General features: G+C 34.7%; 2 protein-coding genes across 11 annotated transcripts in view; one reads left to right on the plus strand and one right to left on the minus strand.

Moving 5' to 3' along the window:
- The window catches only part of dlg1 (MAGUK family member discs large 1), a 181,972-nt gene that overhangs the window by 97,640 nt on the left and 65,921 nt on the right, over nt 1–18,411 (minus strand). The window lies entirely within an intron of this gene.
- The window catches only part of LOC149420998 (odorant receptor 46a-like), a 43,217-nt gene that overhangs the window by 8,821 nt on the left and 15,985 nt on the right, over nt 1–18,411 (plus strand). The window contains exons 4-5 of the mRNA XM_089635111.1: nt 4,096–4,268; nt 6,724–6,823. Of these exons, the coding sequence (XP_089491237.1) occupies nt 4,096–4,268; nt 6,724–6,823 (273 nt within the window). The remainder of the gene's footprint in view (nt 1–4,095; nt 4,269–6,723; nt 6,824–18,411) is intronic.

Consider the following 18,411-nt stretch of genomic DNA (forward strand, 5'->3'; position numbering starts at 1 on the left):
TAAAAAAACGTACATAATCTAATACTGTCGCCGCGGGAATTATTTATTGGATAACCAACACCTATGCCATAGGTCACCCCAAGTGGTTCGCTTCGTTTGGTGATTTAGCAAGGGTGCCCGCATTCATCGGGTGAGGTGTGTTCAAGAATCACCTAACCACAAGCTGCATGGTGTGCCAACTTGAGAGAGGCTGATTTGGGGAGACCCTTTGACCACTCCAACTGGTGACCCATCGCCTTGCGCCCAGTGGGAGAAATCTATTCATACATCTGTCACTCCTGGTCACACTGATTGCTAAATTCCTACCCAACCCTCATAACCTTCACCTTCCCAGAATTTCTTTAAAAAAAAAGATCCTCCACTCACCATCCCAAACTATGACATGGCCCTCTGGGAAGTTATTGTCTTCAGGTCCTCCTGTATGGGGTTAGTGAAAAATCAAAAAAAAAAACAAACAACCCCAAATTCTACAGCATAAAAATTTAAACAATAATCAAGTGTCTATTGTCGTAGTGCAAATATCGTTTTAATATCAATTATAGAAAATTAACACTATTTACTAATGAATCACTAATCAACACTATTAACAGTAATGAATCACTAATTAACGCTATTAACAGTAATGAATCACCAATTATCACTTTTAACAGTAATTAATCACTAATTAACATTATTAACAGAAATAAATCACTAACTAACAGTAGTGAATCACTAATGACTAATGAGTAGCGTGTAATTAGCCAATGAAAAAATGTATTAAAATTCACTTGACAATAATTATTATCAATTCATGCAAAGCAAAAAGCTAAACCAATCTACGTTATTCAAAAATACTAAATGAAATTAATGCCTAAAGATAACCAGATGGGCTTTAAATGTAGCTTGTCCACTCATATGGCAATATACACTGCAAAGCAAATAATAGAATAATACAAGAAACGAAAAACTACCGTGTACTGGTGCTTCTTACACCTAAGTAAAGCCTTCGACAGGGTCTGTCATAAAACATAATTGAAAGCTAGGAATATACCTACCATATATATAAACACACAATCCCGAAAGCACTCCTAGCGGGAAAATGTCGTACGGTGGGCAAGTACATACTCTCAGCCGATATACTTGCGGTCAGGAGTAAGGCAAGGAGGGTGTATGTCCCCCATCCTGTTTAATGTATACATGGACGAGTTGTCAAGTTGCGTGGATATCAGAGCAGGCTTTCGTATTAACAATGTATGCATACACCATATAAGCTACGCGGACGAAATGATCTTCCTAGCTCCGTCGATCAAGGGATTAAGATTACTGTTGAATATTTGTGAAGAATATGGAAAACAGCACAATATGATGTACAACCCAAAGAAAACGGAATTGATTTTTTTCCACCACAGATACAAGTAAGATGCTCCCCGTGCACCTTAACGAGACAAGAATAAATACATGGTCGAACGTAAAATATTTGGGGCACATTATTAATCAAAACCTATCAGACGATGGCGATATCGAACGACAAAGGAGAAGCCTAAGCATAGTGTCTAATACGATTGCCCACAGATTTTGCAAATGCAACAATAATATTGCATTTAAACACTGTTCAACGCATTCTGTACCATTCTGTATACGTGTGAGACATGGTGTCACTACCGAATTTGCTTGATGGAACGACTAAGAATCCAATATAAAGACGCCTGAGAATCATATTTGGATAGAGAAGATACAGCAGCGTATCGACAACGTTCACGTAATCAGGAATATATGGATTTGCCGGCCTGATGAGACACCGGGACACTGGAGCCAGGATGCGGCTAATGGCCTCCGCCAACACGGTGGTGACCGCAGACTACCAGGACCAATCGCCACTCCTGAGTGAGCGCTGGGCCCAAGCTCACTCACAACCACGCCATGCATAGTTGTCTTTAATTGCTAATTTATTTTTCTTAATATATTTTTGCATTTTTCACATCTATTAAACAAAAATATGTATGTCTACATGAGACGTGTGGGATTGCACTAACCTCCCCACTTCCTGGAATAAAAAATAAAATAAATAAATCGACATAAATTAATCTCAGTGGTACTTCTGAGACAAAAGGAATCGTACACTAGACAAAATGGTTCTACTGTTTTATTAATTTAGGCGAAAGTCTGCTATATCGCTCTACATGCAGTATACAGTTCGCTTTGCTCTATATGCAGTATATAAGTCTGTGCACTGGCGACGCGATGCACCATAGAGTAGGTAAATTATATGACATGGAGCACAACTTATCGATTTGTGTAAACGGTGCTAAAATAACATGAAGCATTTCAGAGGGGATGTAGTATGTTAACGCGACCACTCTATGTGATAAAGCACTAAACTATATCCTTTATCTTTTTGAAAAATATGTTATCACTAAACGGTGATATGTCTTGGTTTTTAAGAATATTCCAAAGTTCCATATCTCGTGAATGAAATTTCAGTAAATTTGATTATTCCAACTCAATTTTTTTCTGATTTATGTATAGGTTTGGCCCATTTGGGTTTTACATAAAAAGACAAAATATTAAAGAATATAAGCACATAATAGTAACAATAATTAAACTAATAATAAAAATAACATAATATCAATTATTTATTAACAAACTGATCACAGCTAAGGACACAGTAAGTTTCATTCCTCACACGATGCAATCTCTGAGAACAAGAATTGTACATAAAATTAGTGCGAGAAGCAACTACATTAAATGGATTATGGAGACTAGTGTTGTGTCATTGAACGGAGAAAAATCAGTATTACTAATTTATTAAGAATCTCTTTAAATTATTGGTAACCTGGTTTAAAACGGGATTGCAGGCCTGGATCCAACGGGATTCCGTACAACACTAGTCTCCATAATCCATTTAATGTAGTTGCTTCTCGCACTAATTTTAAGCGCATTTCTTGTTCTCAGAGATTGTATCGTGTGGGAACGAAACTTACCGTGTCGATTTTATTAACATTGCAATCTACATGCATGTGTGCAATTATCCTTAAATGTAATTAAATTGGTATTACGTGATTGTTAGTGTAATTATAATTATTGTTACTTTTTCTCCGTGTGAGTACGCGATAATTCATACTTAAAAATAATTCAATATCACTAAATTTTCTTCGCTCTTTGATCTCAAAATTCGCAAATTTAAATAATTTGAATCAGTTTCTAAGCTAATTTAAAATGTTAAATAAGGATTATTAAATTGATAAATTTGGCTAATCGCTAAAACTTTTAAGCAAACAGCTTATTTTAGATAATTGAACTCTCACTTATTAATGTCAAATAGCCTACATATTTGACTATTGAGCTTAGGGTGAAACATAAACTTAACACATTACGCACGCGAATAGTCGAAGATATCACCTTTTTAATTAATTCCAAATGTTTGCGTGTCAATGTTGAACCTATTACAAACTTTGATTGCTGATTTTCGATAAAGTTTTCGTTTTGCGTACCTGCTTTTCGTATTTTAAGGTCCTTACCAATCAACATGTTAAAAATTTTACACAACTGAACAACCATTCATGTAGGGTAAATGGTTGTTTATCAGTTGTATGAAATTTAAAAAAAACCTTTATTATAATTTTACACAATTGTAAAATTATCTTTCATGTAGGATAAGTGGTTCGTTATCAGTCGTTTAAAATTGAAAACATGCAGGTAAGAGTTAACAAATTTTGAATTGTGGTGTAGTTTTTTCCATTGATGGTTTTCCATGAGATATTTGGTACTTTTTAAAAATGATCATTTCGATTTCTCACATATCTTATGGGTTTCCCGCTTAATTGTTTTTCAGATTAATTTGTTTAAATTAATCCAAAGACTAACAGATAATGCTGAGATTGAACAAGACCTTGTTAGCACCATTCTACTCGTTAACCCATTGCACTATGACACCGTTATATGCACTGCTATACCGCTATGTGGAAGCAAGTGCAAAGGCGTGCAATCTATAATAATTTTTCAATTATGTATTTTTACTTGATCCGTTTTTGTCACCATCCCGAAGTTCTTAGATGTTAATCATAGTTTTCATTTGCAGTGTTTGAAATTCATATGTATATATTTTGTCCTTCCAAGTTACCAGCTGGTGTATTTGTACCAGATGATGACGGTGATGGTGAGCGCCAACTGCAACCTGAGCCTTGACTGCCTGACGTCCGGCATGATGGGCATCATTGGAGGCCAGCTCAACATCCTCAAGCTAGACCTCGTTAGCATTTGGCAGAAGGCAGTTACCCCGAAAGACAGAGGTAAATAATTTATTTATCCAAATAATCTAACCAATTCTGTATTTTTCAAACTGTCAAGAAACCGGCTCGAAGGACCTATCAGCATTGATCCCCTGTGAAACAGTGCACGAGTGGAACACCCTTTCAAGGTTGATGTCGGCTTCAAAAGAAGAGTCACTCTCCGACATCTGTTAATCCTTATTCATGCCTTCCTAAATCTAAATCCCTTCCTTTTTTACCTTAACCTTGCACAGGAGGCCCTGAGGAAAATAATTTCCATCAGGGTATTTTTTGAGGAAAGGAAGGAACAAAAAATCTGGGAAGGAAAGATGTATGAGGGGTAGGTGGGAATCTAGGGATCAATGTATTCAGGAGTGACTGACGAATGATCTATCCCTCCCACTGCAGCGCAATGCGAAGTGTGATCAAGAGAGACCAGTAGGAGAGGTCAAAGCTGGTGGACAGGCGTATCCTGAACCTACCTCACCCGATGAACCCGGACATTCCTAATAAATCACCAAACGTAGCAAACCAACTGGATGCCAACCTATGGCAGAGGTGTTGGTTATCCAATAAATGGTTCCCCCGGGGCGGCGATATCGAAACCCGCCTCTCAAATTAACCCAGCCCTTACCTTTACTCCACGATGCTGCTAAACCGGGTGGCGACAGCGTTCACTCTACACCAGGGGTAGGGAACATTTTTGCCGTGGCCATTTGAATGTTTGTAGTATAGCCTGTGGACCGCACGTAGATTTCTGCGGGGGGGAGGGGAGTCAGAATTCTCAATATATTATTATAACCTCATTTTACAAGAATCAAGAAAAAATGGAAATTGCGTGATCAAATGTCAACGTGGAACAATGAAATGATTTTCCTCAGAATTTTGCAGCAGATGGTGTAACTTTGTGTGAGTCTCCAGCTTTGATTAAAACCCAGCTTAGATGTATAAACTATCTGCATATTCAATTTTGTAACTGCACTTTGAACACGATTGTATTTTATAACACGCGTCAGAAGATAAATACACTACTGGAATTTTATCGTTGCATTCTGAACTCAAAACTGGTTTTAACTTAAGAGTTAATCCTTGTATGAGTTCCCAACTTTTATTGAATCTACACACGGAACACGAAAATGGTTCTTTCAGTTTTAGCTGCACATAGTCGCCAAATAGATTTATAAAACTGCATTATAAGATGAGAATAGTTTCCTTCTTAAATGCATCTGCAGATGAATACACAACTGTGATTTTATCTAGTTAAACTGGGGAAATTAGAAATTAGTGTTTTTTATATTCTTTTTTGTGGTCCGGAGTTTCCACATCCCTGCTCTACACCATACAGGCATCGGCTCTCTTGTGAGGAGTAAAAATATAAAGACTAAAGTCAAACTAGCTTCTTAATTTTCAAGTTTTTTTTTTCATATAAATCCAAAGACAATCATCAATTATTACAGCAGTTTACAAATACAGAGGGCCGTTAATTTTTTTTATGTTCAGAGTTTTGTAATTTACTTGTAGTATGATTAGTAACAATTATTTTTAGGGAAGTCGGGTATAATTTGATGTTTTTTTATGATCATTAATCCAGAAATCGAAGCATAAATACAAATTCCACGGAATTGGTCACGCCCACGCCTGCACAAAATGGAAAAATGACAAAGTATTCGATTTCAAAGGAAAACAGGAAAGAATTTGTTGTTCATGTAGAACAGGGTTAGATACTCTACCTCTAGGACATAGTGGCTCGTATTTCAGTGGTTTAAATAAGGCAAGCTTAGTTGTTCTACAAGCTGCAAGCATAACCTTCGATTTTATCACTGCAGCATTAAAATAATGATGTATGTAGGAATGCAGGTAAATTAAATTATTGTCAGCTTATTTTTAACAGAAACTAGGTATAGTTAAGAAAGTGGAGTTGAAATATGAATGTGCTAAATAAGCACCGGGTACGAACGTAGGTACTGACCTCAATCGGCATTGTGAACTTTTATGAATTCATATTATTTTTGTAATATTATATGGGTATTTTTTTCTTTTGTTAACCACATAACAGAAATCCAACAAGGGTTTACAAATGTAGGGATTTATAATTAGGTTAACTAGAAATTCAAACAATATTAAGTGTATTAAACTGCTATATTTTTCCTTTGTTATAAGTCAACTTGAATATAATTCTCTCGTCTGGATGACATGATTTTTTTAAATAGTGTCATCTGTTGGACGTAAAAGCAACACGAGCTATTGTTTGTCTATCTGCACAGACAGAAAGAGCCACAGCAACGCGTGATGGGGTACAGCTAGTGTTTTACATAGAATAAATTAATGAAAAATGGTACAAAATTACTGTCGAATAAAAGAACGTCGGATAATCGGTTCTTCTGTTTAAAGATAAAAAATAAATGAAAATTAATCTCTTCCTAAAATTCTAAGATTCTAAACTTATTGAGGTAATCGATTATACTTTTATTTTCAGACTTAAACAAAACTGGTGTATCACACATAGAAGATTTTCCCGATAAATCGAACACTGAAAAGTTAAGAGATTGCATCAAACATCATCAGGCAATTATCAAGTAAGTAATTCTAATGATTATTATGAATAACTTATAGATAAATGTCATCATTCCCCTTAAAAGGAACCAAGAAGGCTTGAAAACGAGCTAAAACAAGCAAGATTGGAGAGATAAACAGAAGGTATGGAATCAAGAACTGTAAAAAGAGCTTTCAATCTACTTTCATCGTCGACTAACAATATTATATTGATGATCTTCATCCTTCCACTGCCAGTACCATGCCTCACTGCCATTCATTTTGGTAGGTACCAGCACTCCACTGTGGACTATTAGCTTCGCTACTTTGAATTTTTTTTTGTTAGCGCTAGTCATAATAATTATTGTCGCATGATTTTCCATAAGTGCATTAGTAGCCAAAAATAGTCCATTAAAGGTTTTTTTTATAAACATTGATAAAAAAAATCCTTCCTTAGTCCGGTTCTATTTGACTTTTCGCTAACCTGAATATAGTGAACATATTTCTCGCAAGTAGATAAGTTCTGGGAAAAATAATTTGCTACCATATTTTGTGCACGTAAAACCTTTCTGGAATGGATTGTTACGAACTCGGTGGGATAAGAATAAAAAAACATGGCTTTCGTTTAGTGTACTTACTCAAGAAAATCAAATAAAAATATTAAATAACCTTCATACATCATTTTGAGATACCTAATTGAGGTTTCAACTTTCCTTTGGGTGGAAATATTCGGACAGAAAAAAACAAAGAAAAGGAAAATTAATTTTTAGCCATCCGTTGTAATGAAATTAATATATCATTCTATATTTTACATCATTGTCTTCACGTCGTTGAAACAAATTTTACCAATTAATACCAGTCGCATTTCTAAAGAAATGGGAGCAAGCTTTAAAAAGTTTCAATTATTTCAAGCTGTGTTTCTCGCTAGGTCAATCCTGAAGATTATTTTCAACAGTCTGAAATTTGGTGAAATTACAAGTTTTTTTCGTGGATGCTAACAATATTAATTGATATTATTACCATTTATTTTTTTCCGACTTTATGTCCGGGTTAAATCGTCCCCACAGGAAAATCTAAACCCTTCCACACACTTTTCCATAAATGATCATCTAGTCAATCCAAATTATGCAAGTGCATTATATAAGCATAATAAATACAAAATTAGATATTAGATAATGTTAATTAAGTGTTTATCCCAAGTGACCTACCAGGTAAGTATTGTACTGTATATTATCTCCATAAATAGTTAAGTAATAACATAGATCACTGTAGAAATGTATTATAAATTTGTACAGCGTCTTTGAGGTGATTTTGCACAAAAACGGCGCTATACAAGTCATCCAATTATTATTATTATTATTATTAAAATAATACTAGAACAACACGTCAAATCACCAGAGATCAAATGGGATCATAATTCACCGACTCCAGATATTTTCATAATTGATATTATTATTATAGAACATTTAAATATAAGTTAGTAAATTATGCAGGGAAAATGAAACTCCTGAGTGATCCAAATATTCATTTGGAGACATCCTTAACGACAATTAGTCAAATTAAAACAATACAATCATTGGGAAAACTTTAAATAATAAAACCATAATGGCATAAAAATTGAAGCAATTTGTTTTTTCATTATGCGTATCTAATTGGAAATAATAAAACATATCATATGTGGCCAAATAATAGCTTTATAATGCCTTCAGAGGGCGAAACAGCTGTCAAGCGCAATAATAATTACATAGCAGAATTTGTTCACAGATAAACTCTTATTGTATTTTTATATAAATTTAATAATTATATTATTGAATATATGAAAGGAAAGCTATCGCCCTTGTTTGTAAATCTCTCTTACGTTTTTAAAAATATTACTAAAGATCCAAAAAGAAGATGTTTCCACCATTTTTCATCCATAAATATAAACCCTCGGTTGGGGCCAGCGCCACAACACATTAAGTTACTCGTGCTTTCAGATTTCTGGTGAACTACTTTTGTTGAAGACAAAAGTACTACATTTTTGTGTACAGCTACGAAGAACAGATCTCCGCAGGCGAATACAAAATTACACTATATGTACTTCCCTATGAATATGTGGACTACTCGACTATTCCAGATATTTTAAAATCTGTTTTATCTCTGTCTTATTTTGTATGTGATGACAACACCAAAGTCCCAACTGCCGGGGGCGCCAGTAGAACTATTATACCCCAATATTTGGTAGTTGAATGTAATGAGGGCAATGGGGGGGGGGGGCTGAAAGGTCCGTTAAAGTTTGGAAGGGGGTTTAGAGGTAGTTTAGATTAGATGCTTGAATATTCAGGAACATTTCAGTTTGGGTTTTGTGAATGTCGTGCACTATGTTGAATGATGAAATTTTGGAATATTATTATTTGGTTTGTTTAGCATTATTAGGTTAGGACATAATGGATTAACTCCGGTACACTTTTAAAGCGAATATTCTGAAATGGATTGTTTTAAAATGGATTACTTGCAAACAGAACATTCGATATTGGACATCCGAAAATGAAACAATTTTAAATTTGATAATGTACATTTGAACATACATAGAGCATTCGAAAATGAAACATTCGATATTGTAAAATTCGACAACAGAACATTACTCGTCGAATCAGTAAATTTTTGCCAATCTTATAATACACTAGCTGACTCAGCAAACGTTGTTCTGCAATATAAATTATTTATAGTGAATATTTCGGTTGTTAAATATAAAATAACGAATGTATTGTAAGTGTGTGGGGATGGGATCTATGGCAGAAAGATGAATGGAGCACTGAAGACGATGACCGCCGATAAAAACAAAAAACAACAACCATTCATTTTCTCAATTCAATGTGTTCCATTAAAGTAACGGACATATTCATTGTTCGATCTTTGAAAAGTTAAATGAAAAGTGAAAAATATCAATATATTTTTTATCCTTAAGTAGGAAAATGAAATAAAGAAAATCAATATTAATTTCGAAGAGCGATTGAGAGTACAATATTTTTGTCAGTCCGTCGTTATCTAAAACAAATAAGCTCGATGGTTTGCCCACGCGAGAACATGCCAATTATAATTGTCCATGTGAAAAACATGGTGTGCCGAAATTTAAGCAAAAAAAAAATTGATTTCATTCAGCTCGTGCTTCTTGATATTGAGATTTACGCAATTGCGACATGCTTTTGTATGTGATGACAACACCAAAGTCCCAACTGCCGGGGGCGCCAGTAGAACTATTATACCCCAATATTTGGTAGTTGAATGTAATGAGGGCAATGGGGGGGGGGGGCTGAAAGGTCCGTTAAAGTTTGGAAGGGGGTTTAGAGGTAGTTTAGATTAGATGCTTGAATATTCAGGAACATTTCAGTTTGGGTTTTGTGAATGTCGTGCACTATGTTGAATGATGAAATTTTGGAATATTATTATTTGGTTTGTTTAGCATTATTAGGTTAGGACATAATGGATTAACTCCGGTACACTTTTAAAGCGAATATTCTGAAATGGATTGTTTTAAAATGGATTACTTGCAAACAGAACATTCGATATTGGACATCCGAAAATGAAACAATTTTAAATTTGATAATGTACATTTGAACATACATAGAGCATTCGAAAATGAAACATTCGATATTGTAAAATTCGACAACAGAACATTACTCGTCGAATCAGTAAATTTTTGCCAATCTTATAATACACTAGCTGACTCAGCAAACGTTGTTCTGCAATATAAATTATTTATAGTGAATATTTCGGTTGTTAAATATAAAATAACGAATGTATTGTAAGTGTGTGGGGATGGGATCTATGGCAGAAAGATGAATGGAGCACTGAAGACGATGACCGCCGATAAAAACAAAAAACAACAACCATTCATTTTCTCAATTCAATGTGTTCCATTAAAGTAACGGACATATTCATTGTTCGATCTTTGAAAAGTTAAATGAAAAGTGAAAAATATCAATATATTTTTTATCCTTAAGTAGGAAAATGAAATAAAGAAAATCAATATTAATTTCGAAGAGCGATTGAGAGTACAATATTTTTGTCAGTCCGTCGTTATCTAAAACAAATAAGCTCGATGGTTTGCCCACGCGAGAACATGCCAATTATAATTGTCCATGTGAAAAACATGGTGTGCCGAAATTTAAGCAAAAAAAAAATTGATTTCATTCAGCTCGTGCTTCTTGATATTGAGATTTACGCAATTGCGACATGCTCACACGCATATTCTCGGTATCTTGTTGGATTTGTATGTCTGTTCTTTCTGCTCTTCTATTTCGCAGGTTTGTTGCTTTATTCGTTCGACGGTCCAAATGGGCCCCCTTGCGTCTTGCTGGCATTGTTCACTGTAATTCACGCACATAAATATATAAATTAAAATAAATCGTACAAAATTATGCACGCACTGCGTTGTGATAAATAACAAATGCCAAATGAAATGTCAAACTGTCGCGACGCTTCTCGTGAATGACTTGCGCATGTGTGGATGAATGTTTGATGAGGCGAACGCAGCGCCATTTGTTATTCAACAACGTAAATAATTTCGTTCGCTTTGAAATATGAACGACGGTTAAATTTTTTCATACATAAATACCAAAATCACTATTAAAAAATGGTCGGGTGAGGGTAGGAGGGTGAAAATTTAGGTTATAGATATTTTTGATTTCAAATAATATCAAAAAATATTTTTTGCCAAAAAAAACAGAAAAATATTCTGGATAGGGACACCCTATTTACCTAACTGTATGAAACAATTATACATAGAAAAAATCATAATAATCGGCCGAGCTGTTTCGGAGGAGTGCGACCACAAACACCGTGACACGAGTTTTTTTATATATGTACCTATATAGATTTAAAAAAATACTACTTTCTGTCTGTAACTCAGGTTCAATGAACTTTAAAACTTGGATTTGCTTTAAATTTAAGGGGCATAAAAGATTAAAAATTGGAACTGATTGTTGGTACAATTCAGCCAATCGATAAAGTAGATACAAAAATATTTTATTTTATTAATAACTCTATACTTTAAATGAGTATTTCTTTTGTTTAATTTTTAAAATTTACTAATGGTGTTAATTTGAAAGAGAAATTTGTGGTCATTCAATTGACAATGATTATTTTTGAAAAGCAATGATCCCGAGGCAATATTTTGTTTTCATAATTACGTTCAGTCTTTAGTGCCACAATGAAATGCTTTAAATTACGAATAACTCTTTTTAAATATGAATACCGCACAAGAATCCCAACTGCTCACAACCGTCTGGAGCCAGCGAGACTATGGTAGTGAGGCTGGAGGTAGTGGGGAGGGAAAGGCGATGGGAAAGGAGGAGGAGTACCTGGCTATTCAGATCTGGTCACCAAACACGGCTAAAAATCATAAAAAGCAATTTTTCAATTCCGAATGGTGGTCTTACACCAGGGCGATACTGAGAGTATCTTCCACTCGTGAACGTGCCGAACGTATAATATGTATTATTCAAAATGAGTAAATTGCGAAATAACACAAATCAAATCAAATCGAAATAATCAAAATAAAAATTTATTTTTGAAGACAATATTAGCGATTCTTAGGGCAATGCACTACGTCGTGTAATATTTTGAATCGAGCCGCCATCAATAACATTCCTTACGTAGGTGGCGATAAGGCTTAAATTCCCGCTTAACACCATCCAGCTGTTTTGATTTAGGCAAGAAAAAAACATGGACAAAAAGTGCCTTTTATTTTATTTTGTGTTCAGGCATAAATATTTAAATGTATTCCGATCATTTTTTAAATAACTTAATTTGCCACATTATACAATAAAACCATAACCGAAAATGGGTTCGTAAGTAGGAAATTTTGAACTTTAAAGCAGTTTTCATAGGCCTTATTTTTTTTTCTGGGCTTATAAAAAGACCTATGTAAAAAATACTAGATTATTTCAAAGGCCAAAATGTATTATACTCGCGGTATTTATTTAAAGCATTTTTTTTCACAAATTTTCGAACCAAAAACACATGATTTTGCTTTACTACGTAGTGCATCGCCTTAAACGAAAATTTTAAATAGTAATATTGTCTTCAATAATTAAATGGTACGATTTGAGGATTTACTCACTAATTTTTTCCAAAAATAAATGAAATTTACTTGCGCACACCGGGACTTATATCTGCGACCTTTGTCTTGCTAATCGAGAGCCTTACACCTCAGCTACGGAGGTGATAAAAATTGCCTTGAAACCCCCGTGTTCATCTAATCCCTAACCATAACCTCGACATGCAATCTACCGAATACTAATGGTAATTTCTCGACCACATGAATGAAAACACAATTTTACATCGTTTTCCGACAAAACAATGCACAAATCCAGATTTATCTGATAAAACTTGATATTTAAATGTTATCAAGGATCAGCTATTCTAAATTTTGCACGTAAGTAAATATTTTCCATCTCAAACCATTGCTTTTATTACTTACTAAGGAAAACTCCAACAAACTTCAAGTGTTTGCTTGTGTACGAAGAAAATTTATTACCGGTCCAAAATGTTGGATACGATTTACTTCAATCAGAAGTTAGCCAAGAGGAGAACCATTTCAAGCCATTCCTTAGTAATGGAATACTAAAATATTTTGTTTACAGCGGGAAACGTACCGCGGATTGAGTAATTACTGTTAGCCGGAACGCAACCCAATCATAACCGGCCAAATAAATTGGGAAATTCGGTTCCTCTTCAACCTGGCCGGGAAAATGTTTGTAAACAGGTAAATTAAATTTTGAATTGGAAACCTCGGAACGAAGCGTATTGTGAAAAATTAAGCCATTTTAGTAAGTGTTAAATAAATATACACAAAATACGCACATATCATTTTAAAAATACTTTATAGTAGATAGATAATAATGAAAAGTAATTATTTCAGTTTCCGAAAATGTAAAATACTGCATTTTGATAGTTATTTCGTTAAAATTAAACCCGATTTTTACTTGGCGTCCATTGTTGTCGATGTCATAATTTTAGCTCTTTTAAGCACATTTTTCATAACATTATCGTAGACTTCTGGCGATATTTCAGCAATTTCGTTTCGAATGTTGTTCTCAAGCATCGAGGTTGTGGTTGGTTTATTGGTGTACACATTTTCCTTCGAGTACACCAATAGGAAGAAATCAGTAAAGTCAAATTTTAAACTTATTATTCGCCGGCACATGATCAACACCAAAGAAGTCACGTAATTTTCACGGCGTATTTACAATTGAATAATTATTAAAATAAATAAAAAATAACAATGTATTTATAGCCCAGTCAATGAAGGTTTTGTGTCGGAACTAATTCCCCGGAAGCTGAATTTTTCACAGATGTTAGAAGACCTTTAGACATGTATTTTTACAAAAGTCCCCGACTTTCCCCCTTGTGCTTCCTTCCCCACCCCCTCTTGAATATATTTTTAAAAGCCTTTCGGAATACGCTAATATCTTCTTAACGGTTTTATAAAATCAGATTATTTATTTTTTGTTTAGTTTTTAATTAGTCATTCTAAAAAATTGTATTCTTTCATTTTTGCGAGAAAAGCTATACAATCGCTACAATTTATTAGTAAAGGAAAAAAATCAGTTTTTAAAATAGTATTTCAGAATATATTTGCACATAACTTTTTTCTGAGCCTGTTAACGAAAAAAAATAAATCAACAAAACTTGTAGACAATACTTTTAGCTATAAAATAATGTATATAATGATGGTTTTTAATTTATAATAAGGCACGTACGCTGTTAATAAGGAGCACGGCGCGCGGCGGCTCGAACGCGCAGCGGTTCGCGGCGCAGCGAGAAATTACAAAAACCTAAGGAAAATAATGATTAATTCATGTGTTTGCTTTTTTTATAACAAATTCATTTAACGTTGAAGAGTTATATTGTTATTTACCAGTTTTAGTTCGGAGGGGAGGGGGGTAATATAAATATTTTCCCCTGCCCAATGAAGCGCTTTCATTATCCACCAACCGCCGTGCCACGGTCTGGCTAAACAGTCATATTATGTTGTATGATTGTTTGTTACTTATTATTTAAATAAAGGTATGTGGGAAATTTATGAGAATCAGTTTACGCGTCCTCAACAGTAACCCACATGCTCCATGGACATGAATATTCTCGGGCAAACGGAGCCTACACTTTAACAGCAGCGTCTCAAGAGACAAGTCCACGCAATGAGAGAAGAATACTGAGATATTGAAGGGAAATTAAGACAAATAGAAAATATGTATCAAGATTTAGTTACGTGGAAAAAAAAAATGGAGGATGTTAATAATGATGACAATCTAAAAGAGACGATTCCATATACTGAAGCAAGTGAAGACAGGATTAAGGAATCATCGAGTAGGACTGCCAAGTTGTGGCTTTACTTTCTACATTGTATCGACCTCATGCTTAGATTTATATTTGCAGAGAAGTCCGGGAATCGGAAAATGCACCTAAATACTATTGTTGATATGCTTCCATTTTTCCACCCGGCAGGACATTTATCATACGCAAAATCAGCACATATGTACGTTCAAAGTATGTTGCAACTCAAATCAAGAATAACTAAAGAAGAATATAAACTATTCACTGAAAATGGGTACTTTAAAATAAGAAGAAGCGACAGATATTGGTCCGGTACGTGGACGGACATGATCATAGAGCAGTGTCTCATGCGACCAATGAAGTCAGTAGGAGGTTCGACACTTGAGCGCGGAATCACTGACGACGCTTTGTCAAAGTGGAAACTTGGAACCACTTACTGCGTGAAAGTGCAAGAGAGCATTGAAGAATTCATCGGTATAGAATTTAATTTTACTGAACAGCATGTTGACCTGCTCGAATCACGGAAGAAAAGGGATGAGCTGGATATAGGAAAATATACATCATGGCTAAGACAGCACAGTCCGTTCACCAAGCTTTCGGGGGAGCTGGTGTCTTTATCTTTAGGGTTTATTTCAGATAATAGTGTCAATTGTGATAACGCTTATGAGGTGGGCCTGGCAGCTATGCAAAAAATGAAAGGATGTAATTTTGGAGATATACGACTGAAAAGGAAAGACATGGTGACTACCCAGCAAGATTCAAATCCGCAACTGTTAGGACGAGACAAGTTGCAGTAAACCCCCAGCAGCTATTTAACAGAATACTGTGCATTAGTGATAGTCCTAGCAAGCTTTAGACCTACTTAGGATATGAATTGGCTTCAAGACCCCTTCTATTTTTGATGAAGTCTCCCTTCGTAAAGGAACAAAATTATGTATGGCCAAAGTATTTAGCGAAAGTATTCATGAAGAAGTTGATTTGGAAAATGCTGCAATAGTCATCGATGGGGGATACCTCCTACACTCTGTTGTTTGGCAAACTTAAACTACTTACGGAGACATCATTAAATCATGCTCACGTTTCGTCCATACTAAATTTGGCAAACATTCTATTGTCGTTTTCAATGGATACCCTGAAGAACCAACTGTAAAATATGAAGAGCAAAGACGAAGGTCGGCTAACAACTCATCGTGCGATATTGAATTAAACTTCACTACACGTTGTTTGACTAAGAATGAAGCTTTTTTATCTAATAAGAAAACCAACAAAAATAATGATTGAAGCACTGTGTCATGAATTTAGTGAATCTGGTTTGAAAACAGTCACGGCCACAGGTGATGCCGATATTGACATTGTACTGGCATCGAACAACTCAACATCTTCTCTAAAGTGATTGTTGTTGCCACGGATAGTGATCTTTTGGTATTACTTGTGAGTCTTGCACCTGAAAAATAATCTATTTTTTTCTGTAAAGATGTTGGTGGAAAGGCCCCTTCAAGAACTTTCTACGTCATAGAGAAACCTATAATGTTACATAAAGATATTCAAAAACACATTCTATTTACCCATGCCATTACGGGCTGTGATACGACCCCATCTTTATATGGGTTAGAAAAGATAAAAGCTGTTGATTTGATGAAAAACAATCCCGAAGCAAAACGCGCAGCTGAGGCATTTCTGGAAAAAGATCCAACTGAAGAGAACTTGTTGCAAAATGGAGAAAAATTCGCTCTCGCCATGTATGGTCTTGGTAGCTACTCTAATTGAAACGAAGTTCGATACTATAAGTTTACCAGACTAACGACAAAATCAGCTTTTAAATCTAAATTTGACTTGGCAAAACTACCACCGACTTCAGAATCGTGTCATCAACATTTGTTGAGAGTTTATTTGCAAGTACAGTTTTGGTTAGGAAACAAAGTAAACTCTATAAACTGGGGATGGAGGTACGAAAATGTAAATGAAAATGGTGGAAAGAAGAAATTTTTGAAACCATTTGCTCCTGATGACCTTCTTTATATGGTGTCCTGTTCCTGCAGGTCTGGATGTGGAAATTACTGTGGCTGCAGAAAATCTGGATTTACCTGCTCTGCCATGTGCTACAACCGTAACGGATTATCATGTCTGAACACACCCCAGTATGACGAATAAATGGAAGACTCTCTTGACTAGAAAATTATTTGAATATTTGCCTAATTTTGTCATAGATAATATTGATAAGTAGGTATATAATATAATTTACACACCGTTTTGTCATTATAATATTTTTAGATGTACCTATATTTTAAAAAGCTTAAACCATTTTAGATTTATGCACTATTTTAAGTGATTTGTTGTTTCGGTATTTTATTGTTGATAGGTGCACATAATAAAACAAGTGAGAATTTCCACAAAAGATTTTTTAGAACTTCGCCATAACATAAGGTCTGCAATATTTTAATGTTGTGAAAGGGTAGTCCCACGCTGTTGTAGGTATTTTTGGCTTATTTCACATAACTTTATTTAAATAATAAGTAACAAACAATCATTCAACATAATATGACTGTTTAGCCAGACAGGGGCACGGCGGTTGGTGGATAATGAAAGCGCTTCATTAACCCCTAACCTCCGAACTAAAACTGGTAAATAACAATAAAACTCTTCAACGTTAAATGAATTTGTTATAAAAAAAGCAAACACATGAAATAATCATTACTTTCCATAGGTTTTTGTAATTTCTCGCTGCGCCGCGAACCGCTGCGCGTTCGAGCCGCCGCACGCTGTGCTCCTTATTAACAGCCTACGTGCCTTATTATAAATTAAAACCCATCATTATATACATTATTTTATAGCTAAAAGTATTGTCTACAAGTTTTGTTGATTTATTTTTTTTCGTTAACAGGCTCAGAAAAAAGTTATGTGCAAATATATTCTGATATACTATTTTAAAAACTGATATTTTTCCTTTACTAATAAATTGTAGCGATTGTATAGCTTTTCTCGCAAAAATGAAAGAATACAATATTTTAGAATATTTAATTAAAAACTAAACAAAAAATAAATAATCTGATTTTATAAAACCATTAGTGAGATATTAGCGTATTCCGAAAGGCTTTGAAAAATATATTCAAGAGGGGGTGGGGAAGGAAGCACAAAGGGGAAAGTCGGGGACTTTTGTAAAAATACATGTCTAAAAGTCTTCTAAAATCTGTGAAAAATTCAGCTTCCGGGGAATTAGTTCCGACATTGGGTCTTTTTTTCCCTTCATTGACTGGGCTATTATTTTAAGTCCTTGTTGTCGTGTTAGATGGTCCATAGTAAATTGCTTTGCCTC

The sequence above is a fragment of the Hesperophylax consimilis genome, chromosome 9 (assembly GCF_061612785.1).
Source record: "Hesperophylax consimilis isolate HC1 chromosome 9, BYU_Hcon_1.0, whole genome shotgun sequence".
In the NCBI taxonomy this organism is placed as follows: domain Eukaryota; kingdom Metazoa; phylum Arthropoda; class Insecta; order Trichoptera; family Limnephilidae; genus Hesperophylax; species Hesperophylax consimilis.